Here is a 21562-nt window from a genome sequence, read left to right as displayed (position 1 = left end):
TTGCATACGTTATGCAAATTCACCTCGACCTCCTCATTCCATTGAGAAGTCTACCGAAGATCACATTGCGTCATTGCCATTCTTCGTTATGCTTTTAACAAAAATTTCAGTTACTCAAAACAGCTTTGTATATATTCACAGACGTGTCAATAATCTCCCTTCCAAGAACTCTCTCCTGCCCGCGCAGAGCGCATATCAGGCTTTTGATGACGTATGAGTCGGATGGGTGCGGATGAGCGTTCACATTGCAGACGCATCGCATACATATCCGATTTATATCCATATATGAAAGAGGCCCAGGTCGCGTGTGAAAAAAATCGGAATTGTACCGTTCACACTACATGAAAAAAATCACATATTTGTGAAAAAATTGGAATTGAGCTGCAGTGTGAACGCTGCCTTTGTCAAGGTGTAATGACCAAGTAGCCTGATGCTAACATTCTATCTAGTTGGCTCTGTGTTGCTATTTGCCGTTCCTGGTGAGTAAACGCAATCTTGGGCTTCTCAACTCTTTGGCATATATCTTGGTGACATTCCAATAATACTTGATTAACAAAGTGGCCTCACAAATCTTTCTTTCCAAAGCCTGAGTGGTTTATGACGCTTAAGTACAGTGCAGTATGATTCATATTATTTTGTGCCGTGAAAATGAGTGAGTGAAGTGGTTCGCTATTATCATTTTGATACTTTGAACAAGTACTTAAGGATTCATATCCCGAACAGTATTTGACGGCAACCTGTTTAAATAGAAACTTCTCAAGCCTCTTAATGTCAAGAATCACAATCAAACTTATTGTTTATACATACAAGAAGTATCGATGCCCTTCAGGTGACAAAGACCTTCCACATATGACAAGCCCCAGGCCTACTTCCAAACCTTTTTATTTACAGCAGAGTCCAGCTCAGAACTTTTCCTTAGGAAAAAATTTACAGAAACTCCTCCTAATGGAAAACTTACCAAGTTAACAGGTTGCCTGGCTCCCTTGCCAACACAGCAGTCCAGTGACCAGACCACGCACCTGACCGACGAACACCTCCCGTCTTGCAAGGATCTCACGGCATGATGGAAGCACACATCCTCTTGTTACGGTGCCATCACTTGGGTGGGGAGGGCCATATGGGCAGCGGGTGGGCCTCGGTGTTGAAGATATATTTGTCCAGACTGAGAAGCTCCATGTCGTCGGAAAAGAGCAGGTAGAAGTACTTCAACGTCTCACCCAGGAAGAAACTCTCCATTTTGTCTCTGGGCTCCGGGTTCTCAGGGTCACGGACGTTGTTGATGGATGTGTAGCCTCCATCTGACACCTGAAAAAAAAAGAAGAAGGGTGGTTCAAAAATATTCCTATGCGGGATACATCATGATATGAAATAATAGAGCTTTAAGGTGATTCCTCCATGTTTGCAAATAAAACAGTCCACCCACAGACATCCACTATTTTTACAGCATTTTTGGATAAAGACTGATAATGCGAGCATTTACACTCGACAGCTGAATATCATACCAATTGCACCATATGATTATACATAGCACAAGAATTGTTTCAAAAATTCTCTCTTTTCATTGACCCAAAGTACACCATCTCCAAGTAGCTTGACATTCCTGCACCTATTATTCAGAAATTTAAGATCCACGGGGCTGTTGCAAATCTCACTGGACGTGTCCACAAGAAGAAAATGGATGACATTTTGAAAATTGAAAAGACTGATAATTATTATTACTTTTGTCTGATTCAGATAGAGGTTATTTTTTTGTTTTGCTTTCATTAAAGGGGAAGTCAACCCCCCCCCCCCCCCCAAAAATCTTTATAGACAATAATATGTTCTATGCAGCCCCACTGGTCTAAATATGATATCATGGTTAATATTGCGTTAGTGGAATATGAGTTAAGCAGCAAAATCCAAAATCCAATATCCATCTCAGAGACGGGCCATTTTGCCACTTGCTGTCGACTGAAGGCAACATCAATGTTGCTTAGACTCAAGTAACAACCAATCACAGTGCAACTTCAGAAAACAGGTGAGCTCTGATTGGTTGTTGCCTGGGCCCTGAGCAACAAGCAACATTGACGCCATCTTCAGTCGGCAGCAAATGGCAAAATGGCCGCCACCTGAGATGGATAAAAACGGCTGCATTTTGCTCCATAAATCATATTCCCAAAAAATCTTATTAATCAGAACGTCATGTTTAGACAAGTGAGGTCACATATAACATATTATTGTCAAGAAATTGATCTCTAAATTGGTTGTTGCTGGCCAGGTTGTAGATGTTTTAATTTTACCTTGGTATACTTGTTGAAGCTCTGCAGAATTTGCCATCCCCATTCTCTGTATTTGGGGTCCTTTGTGAATCTGTACATGTAGAACAGACTTTCCACTGTCTCCGGTCTCAGCAAGTTATGTCGGTCTGCAGGCTGTATTTGGAAAGTTAACATCAGTGTCAACTTGGAAGTCATGTCATTTAAAGTTGCACGAAAAGGTATGTAAGCCCTTTAGTCAATAACAAGTCAAATAAATAAGAAAGACACAAACTCTTCAAAGGACACATTTGGAAAAGACATAATATTTCTAATGTATGATATAGATTTGAAGGCCCACCTTGACAATGATGTCCTTGCTATCAGTGGCGTGCATGTTGAAGTGCGCAATCTCTGGGCTAAGTCCGGTCTCCATCTGTGTGTACATGTGATGACAAGTCTCCATCAACTGTGCAGCTAAATCCATGTGGTCCCCTGGAAGGTCATTGTGGGCTCCCAGTGCCAGGGTTCCTGGCAGGAAACACACCAGGTGGTCCTAACAAGGAATTTGATAGAAAGAACAGAGAATATTTCAAACCTTCAACAAGGTGATCATTGTGAGTTTGTTGGCTTCCATTTATCCAACTACAATGAGTTGGATACGTTGGCTCACTGAGCAGCCACAAAGTATTCATCTCCAAACATAAGGTGAAGGTAACATGAAGGTTGTCAAGATATAAATAAGACGTTTTCTACGTCCAGACAAGTAACATTTCAATACTTGGCAAGTCTTTGTGTGCATTTCTACCATTTTGGGACTGAAGCGGTTATGGGACAGCTCTCCAACAAACGTCAATTTGTGTGGCCCCGTCTGTCTCACAAGGTGCTTTTTCACACCATTGATTGCTTCAATGTAGTCCTCCAATAGCCTGGCAGAAAAACAAAAATAAGACAATTGATATTACTATAACCCAACCCTACATTGCTTTCTTGAAATTTGCTAACCAACGCCAATACACAGTAAAATCGTTGTCCTCACTCGTCTTCAGTCTTGCCTCCCTGGAGCCACTGCTTGAGCAAGTATTCATAGTAGCTGTCCGCCCTGGCACCCAGCGTATAGATACCTCTGTGAGAGAACTGGCCGCTGTTGGTGTTGATGAACATTGGTATCAGACCATCATGTTTGCCCGGCAGCTTGTGGACCTGCTTCATTACCTCATCCACAGCCTCCTGAAAGGGGTTACCACGGGATAAAAGAAGGGGTCACGAATGCATAAATGGGCAGGAAAAAATAAAAGGTCAATTTACTATATCTACGTACGTTATGAAACTGGCAGTGACTACGCTTGGTATCTTTCAAAACTCCTGTTCCTATTTTAAATTAGCGAATGATTAGAAATTTAATAACGCTTCAGCAAAATAATGTCTTGTTTTGACAGTTGAAAGCAAATATGGTGAAGCAGCATTTATGCTAAACACAAATGGAATAAACTGCAGAGGTGAAATCAGCCCAAAGTGTAAATGTTTTTTAATCCAGGTTAAAAAGTAGGGATAGACCGACTATCGGCTGGATCGATTATCGGCGCCAATAAAGCTAGTATCTCACCGAGCGGTGAATGCTTGCAAACTAAGCAAAATTTAGGATTTTCATCAGGATTTGTGAGATGTTCAGACAGTTTTTGCTTGTCGAAAAGACATTTTGAACATATTAAGACAATTTTTCACTGTCTGCAAAGATCCTTTGAAACCTTTTAAACCCTGACGAAAAACCCAAATTAGCTACATTCACATGCATTTGTCTCTCAACGAGACTCAGGGAACTTTTCATTTATTTTTCATTTGAATTTCCACTTTACAAAAAAAATTGTTTTTTCCTTCTCAAAAATTGACTGAATTTTTTGTGCACCGAGTTCCAAAATTTGTAAATGTTGTTGTGTGACTTTGGTGAGCTCTCTGCTCGCGTTTCTGCCAAGTGCTCCCACAAAGATAGTCAAGCGCAGCAGTGCCAAAATATTGCTTACAGTAATTTCTGGACTATAAGCCGCTACTTTTTTCACTTGCATTAGACCCTGTGGCTAATACAGAGGTATTTAGCAGATCACAAGGGGGCACACTATAAAGAAAGCGCAAGAGCGTCAAGGCAGAGCAAAACAAACCAAGTAATGCCAAATACAGTAGGAGAGAGACTGAGAGAGCGACAATTTGTGCCCTCATTATGGAAAATAAAATAGCAGGAACCCGGTGCTGTAACATTAAAACACCCGCGGCTTACATGTGTAACAAACTCGAGTATTCCCCGAATTTAGCTAGCACGGCTTACAGTCAGGTGCGCCTTATAGTCCAGAAATTACTGTGTATACAGGAAACCTGGCCCTGATAAAGGACTGGCAGGCATGAGAATCTGAAAAATTCAACCGAAAGATGACGTGAGTCTATTGGGTTCTCATACCTGCCAGTCCTCAACCAGGGCCGGGTTTCCTGGTTTCCCGGTATATAAGATACTGTACAGTCTCTAGTCATCTTGGTGCCCACTGCTTTCGTTTTTATGGAACTGCTAGAGCGAGTTACGCCACAATTTGTGAATGGATTGTGCATGTGTGCTTGGGCTAAACGTGTCTGCTTGCACTAATCAAGCTTTCGCAAAAGTCGGCATCATTTCTGAGGAGCCGCACGCTAATGAGACTGACTCTCACAATACTACAATGATGAGAGGGAACCTGGCGTGTTTGATGGAGAACTAGCCCAGCTGTTTGTTTAAGATACAGAAGATGAGGACTTTGAAGGATTTGTGGATGAGGATTGTTAAATACTTCAAGTACAACCAAACTCGCTGTTTACATTGTTAAATACTTCAATAAAGTACCACCAAGCTCAGTTTTGCTCCGCTGCATTTTAAAAACCATACGGTAGCATGTATGCTACCATATGTTTTAGCGTAAAAGCATGCTACCATATGTTTTGAGCTAGAGTATGTTTAACCGTGCCTGCGCCCAATAGTGCGGTGCACCTTATGTGTGTGTACAAGAAAATACGGTTTATAAAAATAAAAAGTACAATTTTAAAATCTTGAAGATAATATTTTCTCTTTTACTGCACATAAATATCGGCTTGAGATATCTGTTATCGGTCACCTTGACTACTAATAATCGCTATCAGCTCTGAAAACCACATCGGTCTATCACTATTAAAAACATCCTTTTTTCTCTCTCTCATTTAAATTCCAAATGCTGAAAATACAGTCACACATGATCTAATTAGTTATTATGTTATAATGGTGTTCTGCCTTCCCAACCTTGTATTGTGGGTCCTGAGTGAGGCGGCTCAGCTCTCGAAATTCCAGCTGAATGCTTGTGACCTCAGCCATGGAGCTGTCAGATGTCCACCGAGGTGGGTGAGCTGTTCCCTTTCCAATATTCACGTCAGAAAATGGGATCTTTGAGGGTGTTTTGAAGGCAGGCATCATCCTGGACCCAAGGTCTTTCTGCAAGCAACAAAGTCAAATTGCGTTCATTGCATATACAAGGTCTAGGACTGCTGTCAAGTAGGGATGTAACAAAAATGGCAATATCGCGATATTAAAACTGCCACTATATCGTCAACGTCATTGTCTTGATATTAAATGCAGCACATCTGTTAAAAAAGTCAGGTTGATTTCCATTTTTGCAGTTCTAGCACCCTCTGGTGGCTAGTTTTTTAGTGCAGTTTAATTTTCATAAGGGATGTTTTGGCCTTTCTGTTTAAAATCCATGATAATCGTCAGTTGAATGGAACATAATATGCTTGTGAAGCGAGTCAATATGTGGAAGAATTCAATGTGTGCGTGCATTAGTAAGTAAGTGCCTCAATATTAAGTGTTATTAGAGATTTAAATGCATTTGTTATGGGCAAAAGCTCAAAATTGGGATTTTTTTATTTTTAGTATGAGCTCATTTTGTTTTTACAATATTGTGACCTTTTTTTAAATATTGCCAACAACCGACAATATCGTGATAATTATCGTATCGTGATGTTTGGATATCGTTACATCTTTACTGTCAAGTAAGAAATATTTCAAAACCAAACTGCGAGTTTTCCCTATCGTAATGCCCATGAAGTGAACCAGTCAAATGAGAAAGGAAGGTGTGCAGGTGTGTTGTCATGGTGAAGCAGCAATGAGTTTTCCTGCCACAATGTTGATCTCTTTGGAGATGCGCTGGTTTATCATCTGGCCCACATAGGGAAAACACAATATTTTCTAAGTTGGATTTCAAATACATCTTTTATGACCCCAGTCCTGAAACTCTTCTGATAAAGCTCGTACTACAGTAACATCAGCACAACAGTAAAACAAAGCGCCGGTTTAACTACTCCAAAATTTGCAACCACTTAAAGAGAAGAGAGGCGCCTGCTGGATGACTCACAGCTTTATTTAGGAACAGCTGGTCTCCGGTTAGATGGTAGGTGCTAAGCAGACCGCCAAGGATACGAATGGTGGTCTCGAAAAGATTCACATCCACATTTTGGTTGAAAGAAAGCTCCTTCTCTATCCATTGCTTTGCCTCTGCAAACTCTGTGGCATAAAAACAATGCAAAACTTAATACAGACCAAAATATGTCATACAGGACTAATTATAGGATGTTATGAAAATTGACTGAATGGAATAAATAGTAAGTATGTGTAACATAATTTATTATCCGAGCAGTTTAACACCATTAGAACAGAATGCCGAAAAGTCCAAATTATGAGCAAAATTCATCTTATTTAGTCATCAAGTTACTGGAATGTGTGTTTTATAAGAAAACACTCATTTAGTAATTGTTACATCTGAACAGGAAATAATTTATATGAAATGTTTGCAGATCAAAAAACATAAAGCACCTTCTTTCAAATCCATAATCCACATGGTGTCCAGGGAATCAATGAGAGTCAAACCCAGACCAAACCACTCGCTAAAAGACTTTGAGATAGGCTTGAGCTCATCGTGACCCCAGGCGTAGTCCTTGTAGCCCTTCCATGCGTGTCTGAAAGCATCACGCACGGCCTCCAGCCTGTCCACGTCTAAAGCTATTGACAAAAAGGGAGGAGGATAAAAAATAGTTAGTCTCTGCTTCGTCTATCATCCCATCGCTGAGCTATGCAGGTAGTTGTGTGTCCATTTGTTGGGAGGAAAAAATATATATTAGTCATTCCCGAAATAGAGATATGATATCCATGATAAAATACCAATAAATCTTCTAGTCACAGGCCAAATAGCAAATAACCCCTTTAATAGACAAAAAAAATGAGGTAATTCTTTCTTATCAAAAAAAGGGGGGAAAAGGCAACAAGTAGCATGAATAGAACAACTAAAGCTTGGGTTATGATACATTAGGAGATGATTTGTAAGCTGAATCTTATCATCAAAGTTGAATTTTTGTTCGATACCATTCATCTTTTAAAGGGTTACTGCTATTCATCCATCCATTTACTACCGCTTATCGGGTCGCGGGGGCAGAAACCCAGACTTCCCTCTTCCCAGCCACTTCAACCAGCTCCTCCGGCGGGATCCCACGGCACTCCAAGGCCAGCCGAGAGACATAGTCTCTCCAGCGTGTCCTGGGTCATCCCCGGGGCCTCCCGCCGGTGGAACATGCCCGGAACACCTCTCCAGGGAGGCGTCCAGGAGGCATCCGAACCAGATGCCCGAGCCACCACAACTGGCTCCTCTCAACGTGGAGGAGTAGCGGCTCGACCCTGAGTCCCTCCCGGATGACCAAGCTTCTCACCCTATCTCTAAGGGAGAGCTCGGACACCCTGCGGAGGAAACTAATTTCGGCTGCTTGTATCCGGGATCTTGTTCTTTCGGTCACGACCCACAGCTCGTGACCATAGCTGAGGGTAGGAACGTAGATCGACGGGTAAATGGAGAGCTTCGCCTTTGGATTAATGCTAATGGAATTAAATTTCTAGTGTTTTTTCAACAGTTCCTGGAAGTTCGGGGTCAATATATTTTTCCATAGGTACTGGGCCTTTGAAATATGTAAGTACCAAAACTTCAAAGCTGCCCAATTGAATTTCAAATTGCTACTGCCACGTGTGGCCGAAAAATTAAACTGCACACTCCATTCTCACACAATGCACACATGACGTCACATCTAAAGAGAGGGGCCGGGAAATTTAAACCCGAATCCAGTCGGAAAACTACTGGCTAGAGTCTTGCAGGATTACTGTGAACAGCTAAGGTGTTTGCTAATCTGATAATTAGAAGATGTTTGAGTCATAAATGGTCAAATAAAAAGACAATTGTAAAGATATGTTTGGGCAAATTCCTCGATAGAGCGGGGCTCTTTTCCTCAAAACGAAAGACCTGGCAACATTAAAATTACTGTCATTTTTTTTATAAGTACATCAATAGTCGCGTTTCCATCGCAGGACGAGTTGGGTATGGGGAGGGGGGTAGGGACTTTCACAGGAACCGTCCTCTCAGCCGGCCGGCTTGTGGCTGTGTCTCCACTGTTGAGTACAACCCATCTCGCGACGTCACGAGTTCCGGTCGACATGTAAACGCCGTGTGACGGTTTCTCCCGTGACGTCACCCAAGCACCGTGCGCCGAAAATCACAAGGAAAGAGAAATATTTTAGGTGGTTGCTGTTTTTCTCTGCTTTATTTTATGCACTTGGCGTGGATGGATGGTTTGAGTGAGAGGAGACGCCGTTTAAATGAAGAATTTGAAAAGGCTGATTCGCAAGTCACGAGTCGACACGTAATCGCCTTGTGACGGTTTCTGTGACGTCACCCAAGCACAGCGCCGCAAAAATCAGAACAAGGAAAGAGAAAAACTTGTGGCGGCTGCCGTTTTTTTCTGCTTTTTTTATGTACTTGGTGTGAATGGATGGTTTGAGTGAGAGGAGACGGCGTCTAGATGAGTGGAACGAAAATAGCCAAAGGATTATTAAGAGAATTGTTTTGGTGGAAGAGACTTAAGACGAGATCATTGCATCATTGTCGCGCATGAAGGTAAGATAATTTTTTTTATGCTAAATACATTTTAGCCAATCAGCACGAAAGCCCGATCGGGAGTTTATCGGGCCGGCGGAGTACCTACCCTCGAGTAGGACCTCCGCTCTTCCCCGGTTGGGAAGACTCCTGGAGTGGAGACGCGCACATACGGGGCAGGCCCCGTAAATTTACCCCGAAGTTCTTGCGGTGGAAACGCGGCTAATGCATTACCATTTTAAAGGGAACTACGGTACGTGTAAGATTACTCGTAGAATATATGAATTTCTTAATTTTCATTTTTTGACCTATTCCATTTAAAATTTAAAGTTAAGACCAACTTCACAATGACGACAAGGCTGTTACCTAGAACAGAAGCTGTGCATAGATCTGTCCTGTTTAGAGCTGCGACAATGTGGAACAAACTTCCCACTCATGTGAGTGAAGCTTCTACAAGAGAAGCTTTTAAAATATTTCTGGGAAAAAAAATCTACCTTGAAAAAGGTTGAATATTGTAATGTCTTGTTTAGAGTTGGTTATGTAATAGTCAGGCTACAGTTGATGTATGCTATTATGAAAGCAAATGTGTGTGTGTGTGTGTACTGTATTTGTAAAAGCTTAATGGGACCCCAGGAAGAATAACTGTCAAAATGATGACAGTTAATGGGGATCCAAACAAATAAACAATGTACAAGTAGAGTACATAAACTTCACAAGTACATAAATGACTTAAGAGTCCAGAGCAAAACTAGATGACTGTTTGTTGGTTCCATACTTGTGATTTTGTGACAGTGCTGCAATAGTAAAAAATGTTAATTTATTTTGAGATTTGAGACTATTTACAATGCTAAAAGGTGTTAATAACGTTTCTTTAGACTTTTGAAAGACTGCTTTAAGACATTTTATGCCAATAAAGGCCTTGTTTTTAGATCCATGAATTCAATGTCTTTTCTGGCTTTTTAAGAGTCTGCAGGAACCCAGCTGTAACTTTTGCCTTTTTACCATTTGGAGGAAGAGAGGGGGAAAAAGTGTACTACATTATTTAGTAGAAATGTAACCATAGATTTAATTGCTCTGACCATGAGTAGACCTTTTTTTTTTCCTTCTGGAGAGTTCAGTATTGTTCATTCGTTAATTTTACCGATTTGACATGTCATCATCATTGCTCTCCTTTTTTAAAATATATTTTTTGGTATTTTTTTTTGTATGTGGGTAAATATGTGTATGTGCATGTGTGCGTGCGTGCGAGTGTGTGTGTATTCATTAGTTCACCTAAAACCTATTAAAAAAAATCCCATACCGTTCCCCCAAACCGAACACCTCCAGCCAGAGTCGTGAGGCCGGCAGGAAACCCGATAATAATGTATGTTCTATGAATAATTTTGTATTGGATAAGTTGTAAATTTGTGTGTTTTGTCATTTTAAATGCGTTTTCACAAATTGAATCCAAAAGTCAGATTCCGGAGCTATAGACAAGTCTTTCTCCCATTTCGAGATGGGTAAAGACATTTTATCAGTATATGAAAGTAACTTATATATTTTTGAAAGTTTTTTTGTTGTTGTCGGAGAAAGCTTGGTAATATCTTTAGCTAAAACAGGCGGTTGGAGCGTACCCCAAAGTGTTGGAATTTTTTTCTTTATCATATTTTTAACTTGTAGATAATGTAAAAAAAAATCTGTTTTTTATTTTATATTTTTGGAGCAAGGATCTATATGATATAAACATATTATCTGAGAAGAGATGGTGGAGATGTGTAATTCCTTTCTGCTCCCACACACCTAAATAAAACGATTGCTTGTTAAGTTGAAAGTCGGGGTTATGCCATAGGGGAGAGAGCCCACAGGGCTCCACTTGGGCTTTTGTAATTTCTAGTGCCTTCCACCAGGCAGTCAGGGTGGCGGAAATCATTGGGTTTTTAAAACAATTATGTCGCTTATTCGATGTTGTAATAAAGAGTAAATCTAGAAGTCTGAGGTTATTACAATCCTTCTGTTCTAGTTCCAGCCAACAGTTAGTATCTCTGTTGGGTTGTGCCTATAGAATGATATATTGTAGCTGGTTAGCTATATAGTAGTACATAAAGTTTGGTGCCTCTAGACCACCTTTGGATTTATTTTTCTGAAGAGTAGATAGACTAATCTTTGCTTTTTTTTTATTCCAGTATAATTTTGTAACGGCTGAGTCCAACAACTGGAACCAGTTAGCCGTAGGTTTAAATGGAATCATTGAGAAAAAATAGTTTATTTTGGGTAAAACTTTCATTTTAACGTTGGCTATTCGTCCTATTAGAGAAATAGGAAGATTATTCCAGCGCTCCAAGTCACTATAAATGCTATCCAGAAGTGGAGAAAAGTTTAAATGAATTAAATCAGTTAATTTAGGTAAGATTTTTATGCCTAAGTATTTTAAATTACCTACAGGAAATGAGTAGTGTGGGTCCTGGCTTACAGGGTTCCATGAATTTTGTGTTGACTTTGTCCAGTTAATAGAATAATCTGATAACTGTGAGAATTTAGTTATTAAATTAAATACTTCCCGTAACGAAATAGCAGGCTTTTCTAAATAAAGTAAAATATCATCGGCATATAGATTCATTTTATATTCTGTTACCCCAGAGTGAATTCCTTGAATCCTTCTTTCCTGGCATATGGCTAATGCAAGTGGCTCAATAAATATTGCAAATAATAAAGGGGACAGTGGGCATCCCTGTCTTGTGCCTCTCTGTAGAGTAAAACTCTAAGATATAATCCCATTTGTAGTAACTGTAGCTTTAGGAGAATCACATAAGACTGACACCCAGTGGATAAATGATTTCCCAAAGCCAAATTTATTTAAAACAGCCTTTTTATCATGCCGCTGTGACATGCTAATAAGGTTAAAGAGCCTCCTAATATTATTAGTAGAGTGACGATCTTTAATAAAGCCTGTTTGGTTGCTATGAATGATTGTCGAGATTACTGTTTCTAGTCTAGATGTGAAAGCCTTAATGATAATTTTAATATCAGTGTTAATTAGTGAAATCGGACGGTAACTTGATGGAAGGGTGGGATCTTTTTCTGGCTTTAATAAAAGTTTAATTGCTGCTGTATTCATGTGTGGGCGTATGTAACCATTAGTTTTGATTTCTGTTACTACTCTTAAGAATAGTGGAGCAAGCATTAACCAGAAGTGCTTAAAAAATATAGCCGGATAACCATCCGGGCCAGGTGCTTTGCCATTAGGCATACTATCTAGAGCAGAGGTCCCCAACCCTGGTCCTCAGGGACCGGTATCCAGCCTGTTTTCCATGTCTCCCACAGCCAACACAGGTGATTCATATAATCAGCTAATCAGCAATCTCTGGAGAAGGCTGATAACGATCTCCACCTGTGTTGGCTGTGGGAGACATGGAAAACAGGCTGGATACCGGTCCCTGAGGATCAGGGTTGAGGACCACTGATCTAGAGCACTGTACAACTCGTTTATAGTAAGTGGCGCATCTAACATATTTTTATATTCAGAAGTTAACTGAGGTATATTTAAGCTACTGAGGAATGCCTCAATATGCTCAGGGTTAGGCTTGTTAGTTTCTGAGTATAGGTTACGATAATAGTCATAATTTTTTTTTATTAATTTCTTCTGGTGATTGTGTGCATTCACCAGTTGTCCCTTTAATAGCCGTCATAAGAGATTTTTCCCGATTGCGTTGAAGTTGGTTTGCAAGAAATTTACCTGATTTGTTATTATATTCAAAGTTGTTGTATCTCAATTGTTGTATTATAAACTCTGTATTTTTAGTTAGCATATCGTCTAACTGTATTTTTGTATTTTGTAAGTGAGTCCATATTTGGTTATTTGGGTTTATTGCGTACTCATCCGTCAGTTGTTTAATTTTATCTTCCAAGTCTTTTTCTAATTTTTGATCCTGTTTCTTTTTATAAGATGAATATGATATAATTTTACCTCTAATTACTGCTTTCCCAGCTTCCCAAAGAAGAGATGGCCATAGGTCTGGAGAGTCATTTATTTCCAAAAAGTCTGCCCACTCTTTTTTTTATAATTTTGTCAAACTCTGCGTAGTTTAGCAGTGAGATGTTAAGACGCCATGTCGGTGGTGGTTTAAAGGTACAGTATAATCAACTTGTAGGGAAAGGGAGACTGGTGCAACCATGAGTAGACCTGAATTAAGTCCTTGTTTTTATTTCAAAATCTGGTTTGGGAGCTATCATACAATTGTATAGTTGGCTATCGTTTGTTTGGCCGACATTTTCCTGCTGTAGTAAGAATTCCAAAAAAGGGAGTTCAGCACTGACCGGTGGCTGGGACAGTCCCAGTTGGGATCTCTGGTGCCGGTTGGGCTGCAGCAACCTTCTCAATGTCTGAGAGTGGAGGCTCAGTGACCTGGTCGGCTTCAATCATTGCTCCTCTCCAGCTGAATGACAGAAGAAAACATCATGTACAGATAGTCTAGCAACACCTCTTCTAAAGAGGGCCTCCAAAGTACCAGTAAAAAGATGTCTCTATAATTGCAAATGCATATTGTAATTTAAAAAAATAAAAAACAACAGTAATGCTTTCAAGCACAAACGAGATTACCTGACCAACTTTTTTTGTTTCTCTCCATTCTCCTCTTTATCTTGTACTTGTTCTTGTTCTTGTCGTCCCACAACAAATGAAATGTTTTCATTTTTCTGAAGGCTTGGTGGACCTCTCTTGTTTGGAAATTTCTTCTGTTGATAAGCAAAGCAAAAAGAGCAAAAAATATTTAATTCACTATAGAAGCAGCTGGGGACTATTGCACGCACAAATACTGATATTATATGCATTAATAATTTCAGTTCAGGGATCAAATTGAATGATCATTTTAAACGAGGATAATTTTAGCAGATGTGGGCAGCATCCTGGAGAAATGTTAAAAGGGAAACTTGACTTATTCAGCCATTTTCACCAGTAAACTAATAATATTTTGTACATAATTTGATAATTTTATACATACATATGTACTACATCATGTGGCAAAATTAAGTTATCAAATTAATTATGGACAAAATATTAACTTTTTACTGCTTAAAATGTTCCATTAATCCGGAGTATTTCATTTACAAGTTACATCCTTTCATTACATTATTTTATGCCACTGAGCAGAAGAATGTTTTTTTTTCTCTCTTTTTTTTTTAGGGGAGTCAAAATTAGTACGTTAATTTTCAGTTAATTTAAAGTTCCTTTAACGCCCCTAATTTTTTTAACGCGCGATTAATGACCGCCCCTTTCTTGAAAAGCCTGTACTGGGGGAATTCCAGTCACAGCAGACATGTCAATGTCAAAATTTTGCAGAAATAAATGTAATAATAATGTATATATTTGTGGATACTAAGATCAAGTTGTATTTTACAATTTTAAAAATGTGCAGAATTTCACAAGTTAGTTCCTGTTAAAGATTAGATAACTCTTAATATGAAAAGAAAAGAGCCGTCACCAATGTCTTACAAATGCAATTATGCCATCTAGAGGCAGAAATATGACCTCTACACAAAACAATATCACACACGTTTTTTTTACAGTACAGTACATCTTATTAATTTTAACTGAATTTTATGAATTATTAGGAAATTACTGTATCAATGACTAAAAGATGCAGCCATATTTCTATTAGTTATTTTTTTTCTACTTTTATGTTAACAAGAGTACGAAAACTTATATTTTATTGTACATTTAGAACAGATATAAAATGTGTGATTAATCATGTGTTAATAACTATTGAAGTCATGCAATTAATTCCGCTGAAAAAATGTAATTGCATTGCGAACTTGATGCTTCACACACTTCCTGCTTAGCCGAGATGTGTACTGTTGCGCGCTGCATACATTCTTATTGATCATTCTTCATGCGGATTTCCAAGGGAACCATAGACGTCAAACCCAGGTTAAGAACCAACGGTCTACTGGCATTTCCAACTCTCCCAGCATGATTGCGCCAACAACTGCCCTTTAGATCATTTTTTGGAGGGAGGGGATATCATGCTCTGCTTCAGTATGTCACAGTACATGTTGGCATTATTGGTTCATTCAATTAACTGTAGCTCCCGAATGCAGGCAACACTCAAGCAGCCCCAGCCCAGGACACACCCACCACCATGCTTGACTTCATAGCTGTCTTCTAGTTATGTTGAGGAAACACGGAATTAACACAGAATTGTGTCAAAGTGTCATTTTTTCAGTGTTGTCCCATGAAGAGATATAATGAAAGATCTACAAAAGTGTGATGGGTGGACTCGCGTTTGTAAGATAAATTTACATACATAAAGAAACGTTTCTCACATTTATGGGAGGTCTTTGAAACATTGGGATTTTTGGTCCTTTCAGGTCAGTCACGGAATCTGGGCCAATAACTGGATTAATCTTTACATCAGGAATTGGAGGATTCAACCCATCATCATTCATTTCCAGCCAGTCATCCTTTTTTGGTAAATCTAAAAACACAAATACATACAGTGTTTGGCTGTATAAAACATTAAATCAAGATGTTGTGAATCACACTTCTCTAACAAACAATAAAAGTACAACAAATGACAATCAGAGCGAGGGTCAAAGAGGTGCCAGTAAATGCCATAATATCACCCACAACAATTAATCTTAATCAGCAATTTCATTCAAGGCAAAATCCATTTTACCGACTGTCGTGGAGGGATGAAACAATAATCAAAATGTCACAATACGATGTTATCAAGATTTGAAACTCACAATACAATGTTATCAAGATTTGAACCTCACAATACGATAACTATCATTTATTATTGTGGGGGGTGGTTGGCGTTATAAATAAGACAATTGTTAAAAAAAAAAAATCACTTGAAAAAGCACTCATTATTCTGTTTTTGTACATAATACCAGTGACAAAGAAATAGGCTTGGCCGGTCATTTTATTTTAAATGTCTTGACTATACAATGCTAATTAGCTGAGGTCATAATTATACATATACACGTAGTTCAAATAGTACAGGTAATATTAACCTCACTGCACATCAATTACCATCAATCATAATAACATTTAATATTGAGGGCAAGGCCCTTACCCTTACTTGCTGCACACACACATTATGAATTCAATTTGTCGAGGAACTCAAACGTGTTACCATTCCCTTCATCTGGCGATTAGCATGGGTCTTAATGTAGGTGGTTAAAACATGCCTGATTAAAATTAAACTGCACTAATTAACTTACCACTAGAGGGTGCTGGAGCTACATAAATGAAAAACAACCTTTTTAACAGATGTGCTGCTTTAATATCGTTACATGACGACGACGATATTGTGGCAGTTTTAATATCGCGGTATCATGATATAGCCGTTAGCTCCTTACATCCCTAGTCGTGGATCCTGACATGGCTTGATGGGAGCACTTACCTGTCCTTGGCTTTGCTATGCGGGAATAAGACAGTAGTCCCAACACGAGGGTGAGAGTAAAAACAGAGAGGATAAGGCTTCGCTGGAGCCGAGATAGCTGCTTCCATTTCTGTAAGCACAGAAAACAAGTTTAGTGAAACGGTTTCCTGCCCCAACGCTCCAAGTGCTATATTGGAACAGAGAGACACATTATTTTTGCTCTAGACTTTGGATTTGAAATTAAAAGATGAATATGAAAGAGATCAATGCTTCAGGATCAGGAAACTTTTTTTTGTAGTATCCGAGTAAATCAAGTTTGGATTTTATGGGCAATTGAGCATTAAGCCTTTTTCTTACCATACAGTGCGGTCATAAGTTTACATACCCCAAGGGTTTGCAAACTTTAAAGCACCACTGTATATCTACCAATACACTTTCAGGGAAATACAAACAAATGTTTAAGGGAACATTAAATCACACAAAAAAGGTGAAAAAGTATAACTGGAATTTCTGAAGTGCACTAAGGTGGCTAAGGGCAAGGTTCTATTTGTTCTTTGAAAAGCAAACATTGGGCAATTGAAAGGAACCTGATTCCATTGTTTTTTTGTTTTTTTTAACTATCCCTCAGAGACATGAAAACCTTGACTGACGTTCCTCTTTTAATGTTGCATTTTTATGGGATCACATCTGCCCGTATACTACTGTACAGATAAGAGGATGATTGGGCTTGTTTGCCAGACTGTTAACAGAATCTAAGAATTTTTTTTGAAACATTCATTCAATGTAGTGTAATTTATCGTGATGCATTGTCATTTCTCAAGTATAATACACTCCTTGAATCCCCCTGCCAAATTGACCCTTTCAAACTAAGTTTTTCTCTCCACTTGTGTATAATGCGGTGCCCAAAATTGCTGGTATGCATGCTCACAAATGTAGCTATTTATTATTTATTTGCTCAGTACTTTGATAGTTGTATCGGCCGATATTTTGCATTTTACGTGCATTTTGTGATTGGCGATAATGTCTTTAATTCACCGATCGCTCATTAAAAATAAGACATTGCAGACAGTATTTGCCACATATACATTTATCTGTGGCAGGACTCTGCAAATGAATTTTGAAATGACCATAACACTGTTTTTTTAAGCAAAGGTCCGCACCAACATATAGTACACAAGCAGATGAGACAAACCGTGTCTAAGTGATAAACCATCAGTGTGACTACCCACCCTCCAGTATGACTGTTTGCGGTGTTTCCCGTTGTTGTAAATGTGGCAGTTCGTGTCAGTGAGGGTAAGAGAGATGAAGTCCTTTCTGGTTGGTGGATACATCATATCATCGGAGAAGAGAAGATGGCAGTCATCGACACTGCATTCAGAAGCCAGAAAGAAATGTAATTAGCCTCAATATGCCATATGTTGATCTGCACAAGTTTATCTGCTAACTGATAAAGGTAGGCAATGCAGAAAGTGACCGAGATAAGAATGGTTTAAATTTTCCCAAGTGAAGATGTTTTATACTAATTTGCTATGGCTGAGATATTTGATTGCTTGTTAAGAACAGGCAAGATGGTGGATAAAAATTCAGCAAGCTTGACTTGATTATGCACTTTGAAAAGTGGATGCTTCTTCTTCACTTTGTATGGTGGCAAGCTATTGTGTAAATTGAAAATTAAATATTAAATTAAAGTTTATTAAAACATGATCTGTACACAGTAAAATAGAGGTCGAGATTCATTAAGATATTCTTAAACCATCATTTTCATAGATTTCATGACAGGAAATCACAAGATTAAATGTCTGTATGATAATGAGTTTGGTCATCTGATCAGGACACCTGGTGCGGTGTTCCGGTCACAGCCCACAGGGAAAATGCCCTGACGACAACCCAGGACACACTGAAGAGACTATGATCGGCTGGCCTGGGAACGCCTTGAGATCCCCCCATTAGAGATGGATAAAGTGGCTGGGGAGAGGGAAGTCTTGGCGTCACTGCTAATGCCGCTGCCCCTGTGACCCGACCGTGGATAAGGCAAGCACAAGAGAATGGATCTGGATGGATATTAGCATTTATTTATTTATTTTCATCATTAATATTTTTTAAGTGATTTCACAGTAAGAGCAGCCTCTAAAGTTTGACGTCAAACACTTAATTCATACTAACAAGGCAATTGCACCGGTTACTATTTATTCACACACACAAAGTCCATAAACATCCATATATTACTGTAAAGAACATGTAAGCAAATGTACACAATATTCTGTACATGTCTGAAATATAAAAACTAGCAAAACCAAAAGAAACACATCTAGCCTACAGTGCTGTAAATAAAGTTTCACAACAACAGTAACACTTTGACTGGTTGCTGCCGTCACCATTCTCATTTCTCATCTTCCTGGCCATACACGCGCTCCTCTCTGTTTGGCCATAGATTTTCATCTACGTCGCACAAATCCTTCTTCGTTTGTCAATTTATAATTTCGCCTGATTGTCAATTGACAATCAGGTGAAATTATAATTTATCAAATGTTTCAAGGATTTCACATTATTTTCATGTTATTATATTCTGGACTAATTTTGACCATTAAATAGACTATAATGATGAACATGTTTCGGAGAGAACAACCATTAGACTGAGAATCCGATCATTTTTACTACATGTACTAAGACATTTGTAATGTGATGAAATTGATGACAACTAAAAATCATGCATGTTTCTCTGTTCCAGCATTTTTACGTGATTATACAATGAATAGTACGTTCTTTGAATTATTCGTACACTGCATTACAAAGCTATATAATCCACTTAGTTATTTCTAAAACGCCCGTTGGTGTTCGTTTTCTCTAGCTCCCACACATCCCAAAAATTAGGTAGGGTCAAAGATAAATCCATTCACCTTAAGGTCTAGTTGGCTCCTCACGTCGATGTTGTTCTTATATGAGTTAGCCAGCTATTGCTAGCTGGCTAGCCAGCATAGTCTTCAACGTAACAGGACTCCTCAAACAACTAACCGATGTATCTCAATCAACGAATTCAATACCTTTAACAGAAGACACTGCCTTAGACGTGAGATGTAATCAAACTCAAAAGCGAATTACTATGGAATAATTCGCCACAAAGGAACCGGATGTTTTGCGTCATGTGATGTTACGTATTCATTTTCTTCTTCGCTTTTCCTCTACCGTAGTATGCGTCTGCGACCGAGTGCGTTGCGTCCCTGGTAAAAAAAAGTCCATACGGAACACATGATAACATTAATAATAAAATCATAACAAGCAAACAAATATTGTTTTTCCATTCCTACATACGCTTTGTTGTTTGATGCAGTTATCAGATTATTTTTTAAACTGTATTTAACAATTACAATAAATAATAAAATTTCACATCTATGAACACTGAACATAACGCCAGGGGGATACACATTATACATACATTCCAAATAAAATATATTATACTCTACCCCACACATCCCCAAACACACACAATGTCTAATAGTTGAAGGAACATAAAGCTTGAGTTAATGAAAGCACAAAAGGATGGAGTAGTTCCTATAAATTTACACTGGTGTATGTGGAATTTCGCTAATATGATTAATTAATCAAAAACAAAAAAACAACCCCCACCCCACCCCGGCAACACCAAAATGACAGCTGCTACTAGGTTGAAAGTAAACAAGTAGCTGGAGCATCCGTTGATGAGTAACATACAATGTGTTTGCTTCTATCTGTCTTTATCATATAGGGTAATTCCAGTATTCGTGATGGGCAGGTGAAGCCTTTGAACACTTGAATCTTTCCATATCCAACTGGTTCACAAAAAGGTTCAGCTCGTAAGGTTTCACGTGCACATAGCCAATACCATTTTTTAAATTAATTATATTAATATTATTAATAAATAAAAACGGCAAATATGTCATCATGAACTCACATCTTATGAAAGGGTGTTGAGTTTAATATATTTCAGTTCAAGTATGCAGGTAGTTTTTGAAGACACGAAAGAAGTGCAGGGACAAGCTATTGATCATATGTTTACATTGTCTCAGCTATGACAATACAAATGGCTATGGTAAAAGGAAATACATTCAGGACAGAAAGTCACAGTCCAAAGGTAGGCTTCAAATCTTTAAATGAAAATCGTGACTTCAAGCCTATCCCAGCTGGCTTCGGGCAGTAGGCGGGGTACACCCTGAACTGGTTGCCAGCCAATCGCAGGGCACACAGAGACAAACAACCATCCACACTCACAATCACACCTATGACAAATTTGGAAAGTTCAACTAACCTAGCCATGCATGTCTTTGGAATGTGGGGGGAACCGGAGTACTCGGTGAAAACCCACGTAAGCACGGGGAGAACATGCAAACTCCACCCAGGAAGGCCGAAGCCTGGACTCGATCTCACGTCCTCTGCACTGGGAGACGGACGTGCTAACCAGTTTATCCACCGTACCGTGCCGTGCTGCCCCTACGTTTTTCTACAGGTACAATTGTTTTGTTTTTTTACAGTTTCAAGTTACTTTTGCACCATATTTACCTCCATAGATAGCTTATACTCAGTGCGTTGTCACATATGGAAACACGTTTTTTATTTTTTTATTTAATATAAATCGTATTTGTCACGGGCCAAGTTACAGGACAACTAACACAGCATTTACGCATATTTTTTTCATTGAAAGCACAGTGTGTAGAATTTTTTGATTTTTCAGCGTTCATTAATTTTAACTAACAACTATTAATTTCAATAATATGGAACAAAATGTTTTGTATCATATTGGCATACATTTTTTAAAATCATAGGTCTAGTAATCACCAATACATAGGTTGTGCCACACCTTACAGGAGGCATACATGTTTCGCTGCCATCTTTCTGCTATGGATATCTAAAGGAATAGAACTTCGTGATTTTCGAACAATTAATTGGTGGTAGTCTTGCTAGAGTATCTGTCAACGCTGGCTTGCTTGTATGGTGAACGGCCAGTTATGAGACTCCCGCTGGAGGCAGTGATCGGGGG

General features: G+C 38.9%; 1 protein-coding gene across 2 annotated transcripts; it reads right to left on the bottom strand.

The window, feature by feature from the left end:
- Positions 1 to 865: 865 nt before the first annotated feature.
- On the bottom strand, positions 866 to 19717 carry man1b1a (mannosidase, alpha, class 1B, member 1a). Of its 2 annotated transcripts, XM_077542870.1 has the most exons (15): positions 19449 to 19717; positions 18388 to 18560; positions 17781 to 17919; positions 16573 to 16681; positions 15488 to 15639; positions 13767 to 13900; positions 13484 to 13602; positions 7093 to 7278; positions 6635 to 6783; positions 5527 to 5715; positions 3274 to 3464; positions 3043 to 3163; positions 2596 to 2790; positions 2280 to 2411; positions 866 to 1305 (listed from the first exon to the last, which is right to left on the bottom strand). In XM_077542870.1, exons 3-15 carry the CDS (start codon positions 17883 to 17885, stop codon positions 1096 to 1098), a joined length of 1992 nt encoding a protein of 663 aa, XP_077398996.1. In that variant the 5' UTR covers positions 17886 to 17919; positions 18388 to 18560; positions 19449 to 19717; the 3' UTR covers positions 866 to 1095. The 2 variants fall into 2 exon arrangements, with proteins under 2 accessions (XP_077398996.1, XP_077398995.1); XM_077542869.1 differs by lacking the exon at positions 18388 to 18560.
- Between the last annotated feature and the right edge of the window lie 1845 nt (positions 19718 to 21562).

Source organism: Vanacampus margaritifer, chromosome 14, assembly GCF_051991255.1.
Source record: "Vanacampus margaritifer isolate UIUO_Vmar chromosome 14, RoL_Vmar_1.0, whole genome shotgun sequence".
In the NCBI taxonomy this organism is placed as follows: Eukaryota; Metazoa; Chordata; class Actinopteri; order Syngnathiformes; family Syngnathidae; genus Vanacampus; species Vanacampus margaritifer.
The sequence above is the reverse complement of the archived record's forward strand: the minus strand, read 5'-3'. Positions and strand labels throughout refer to the sequence as shown.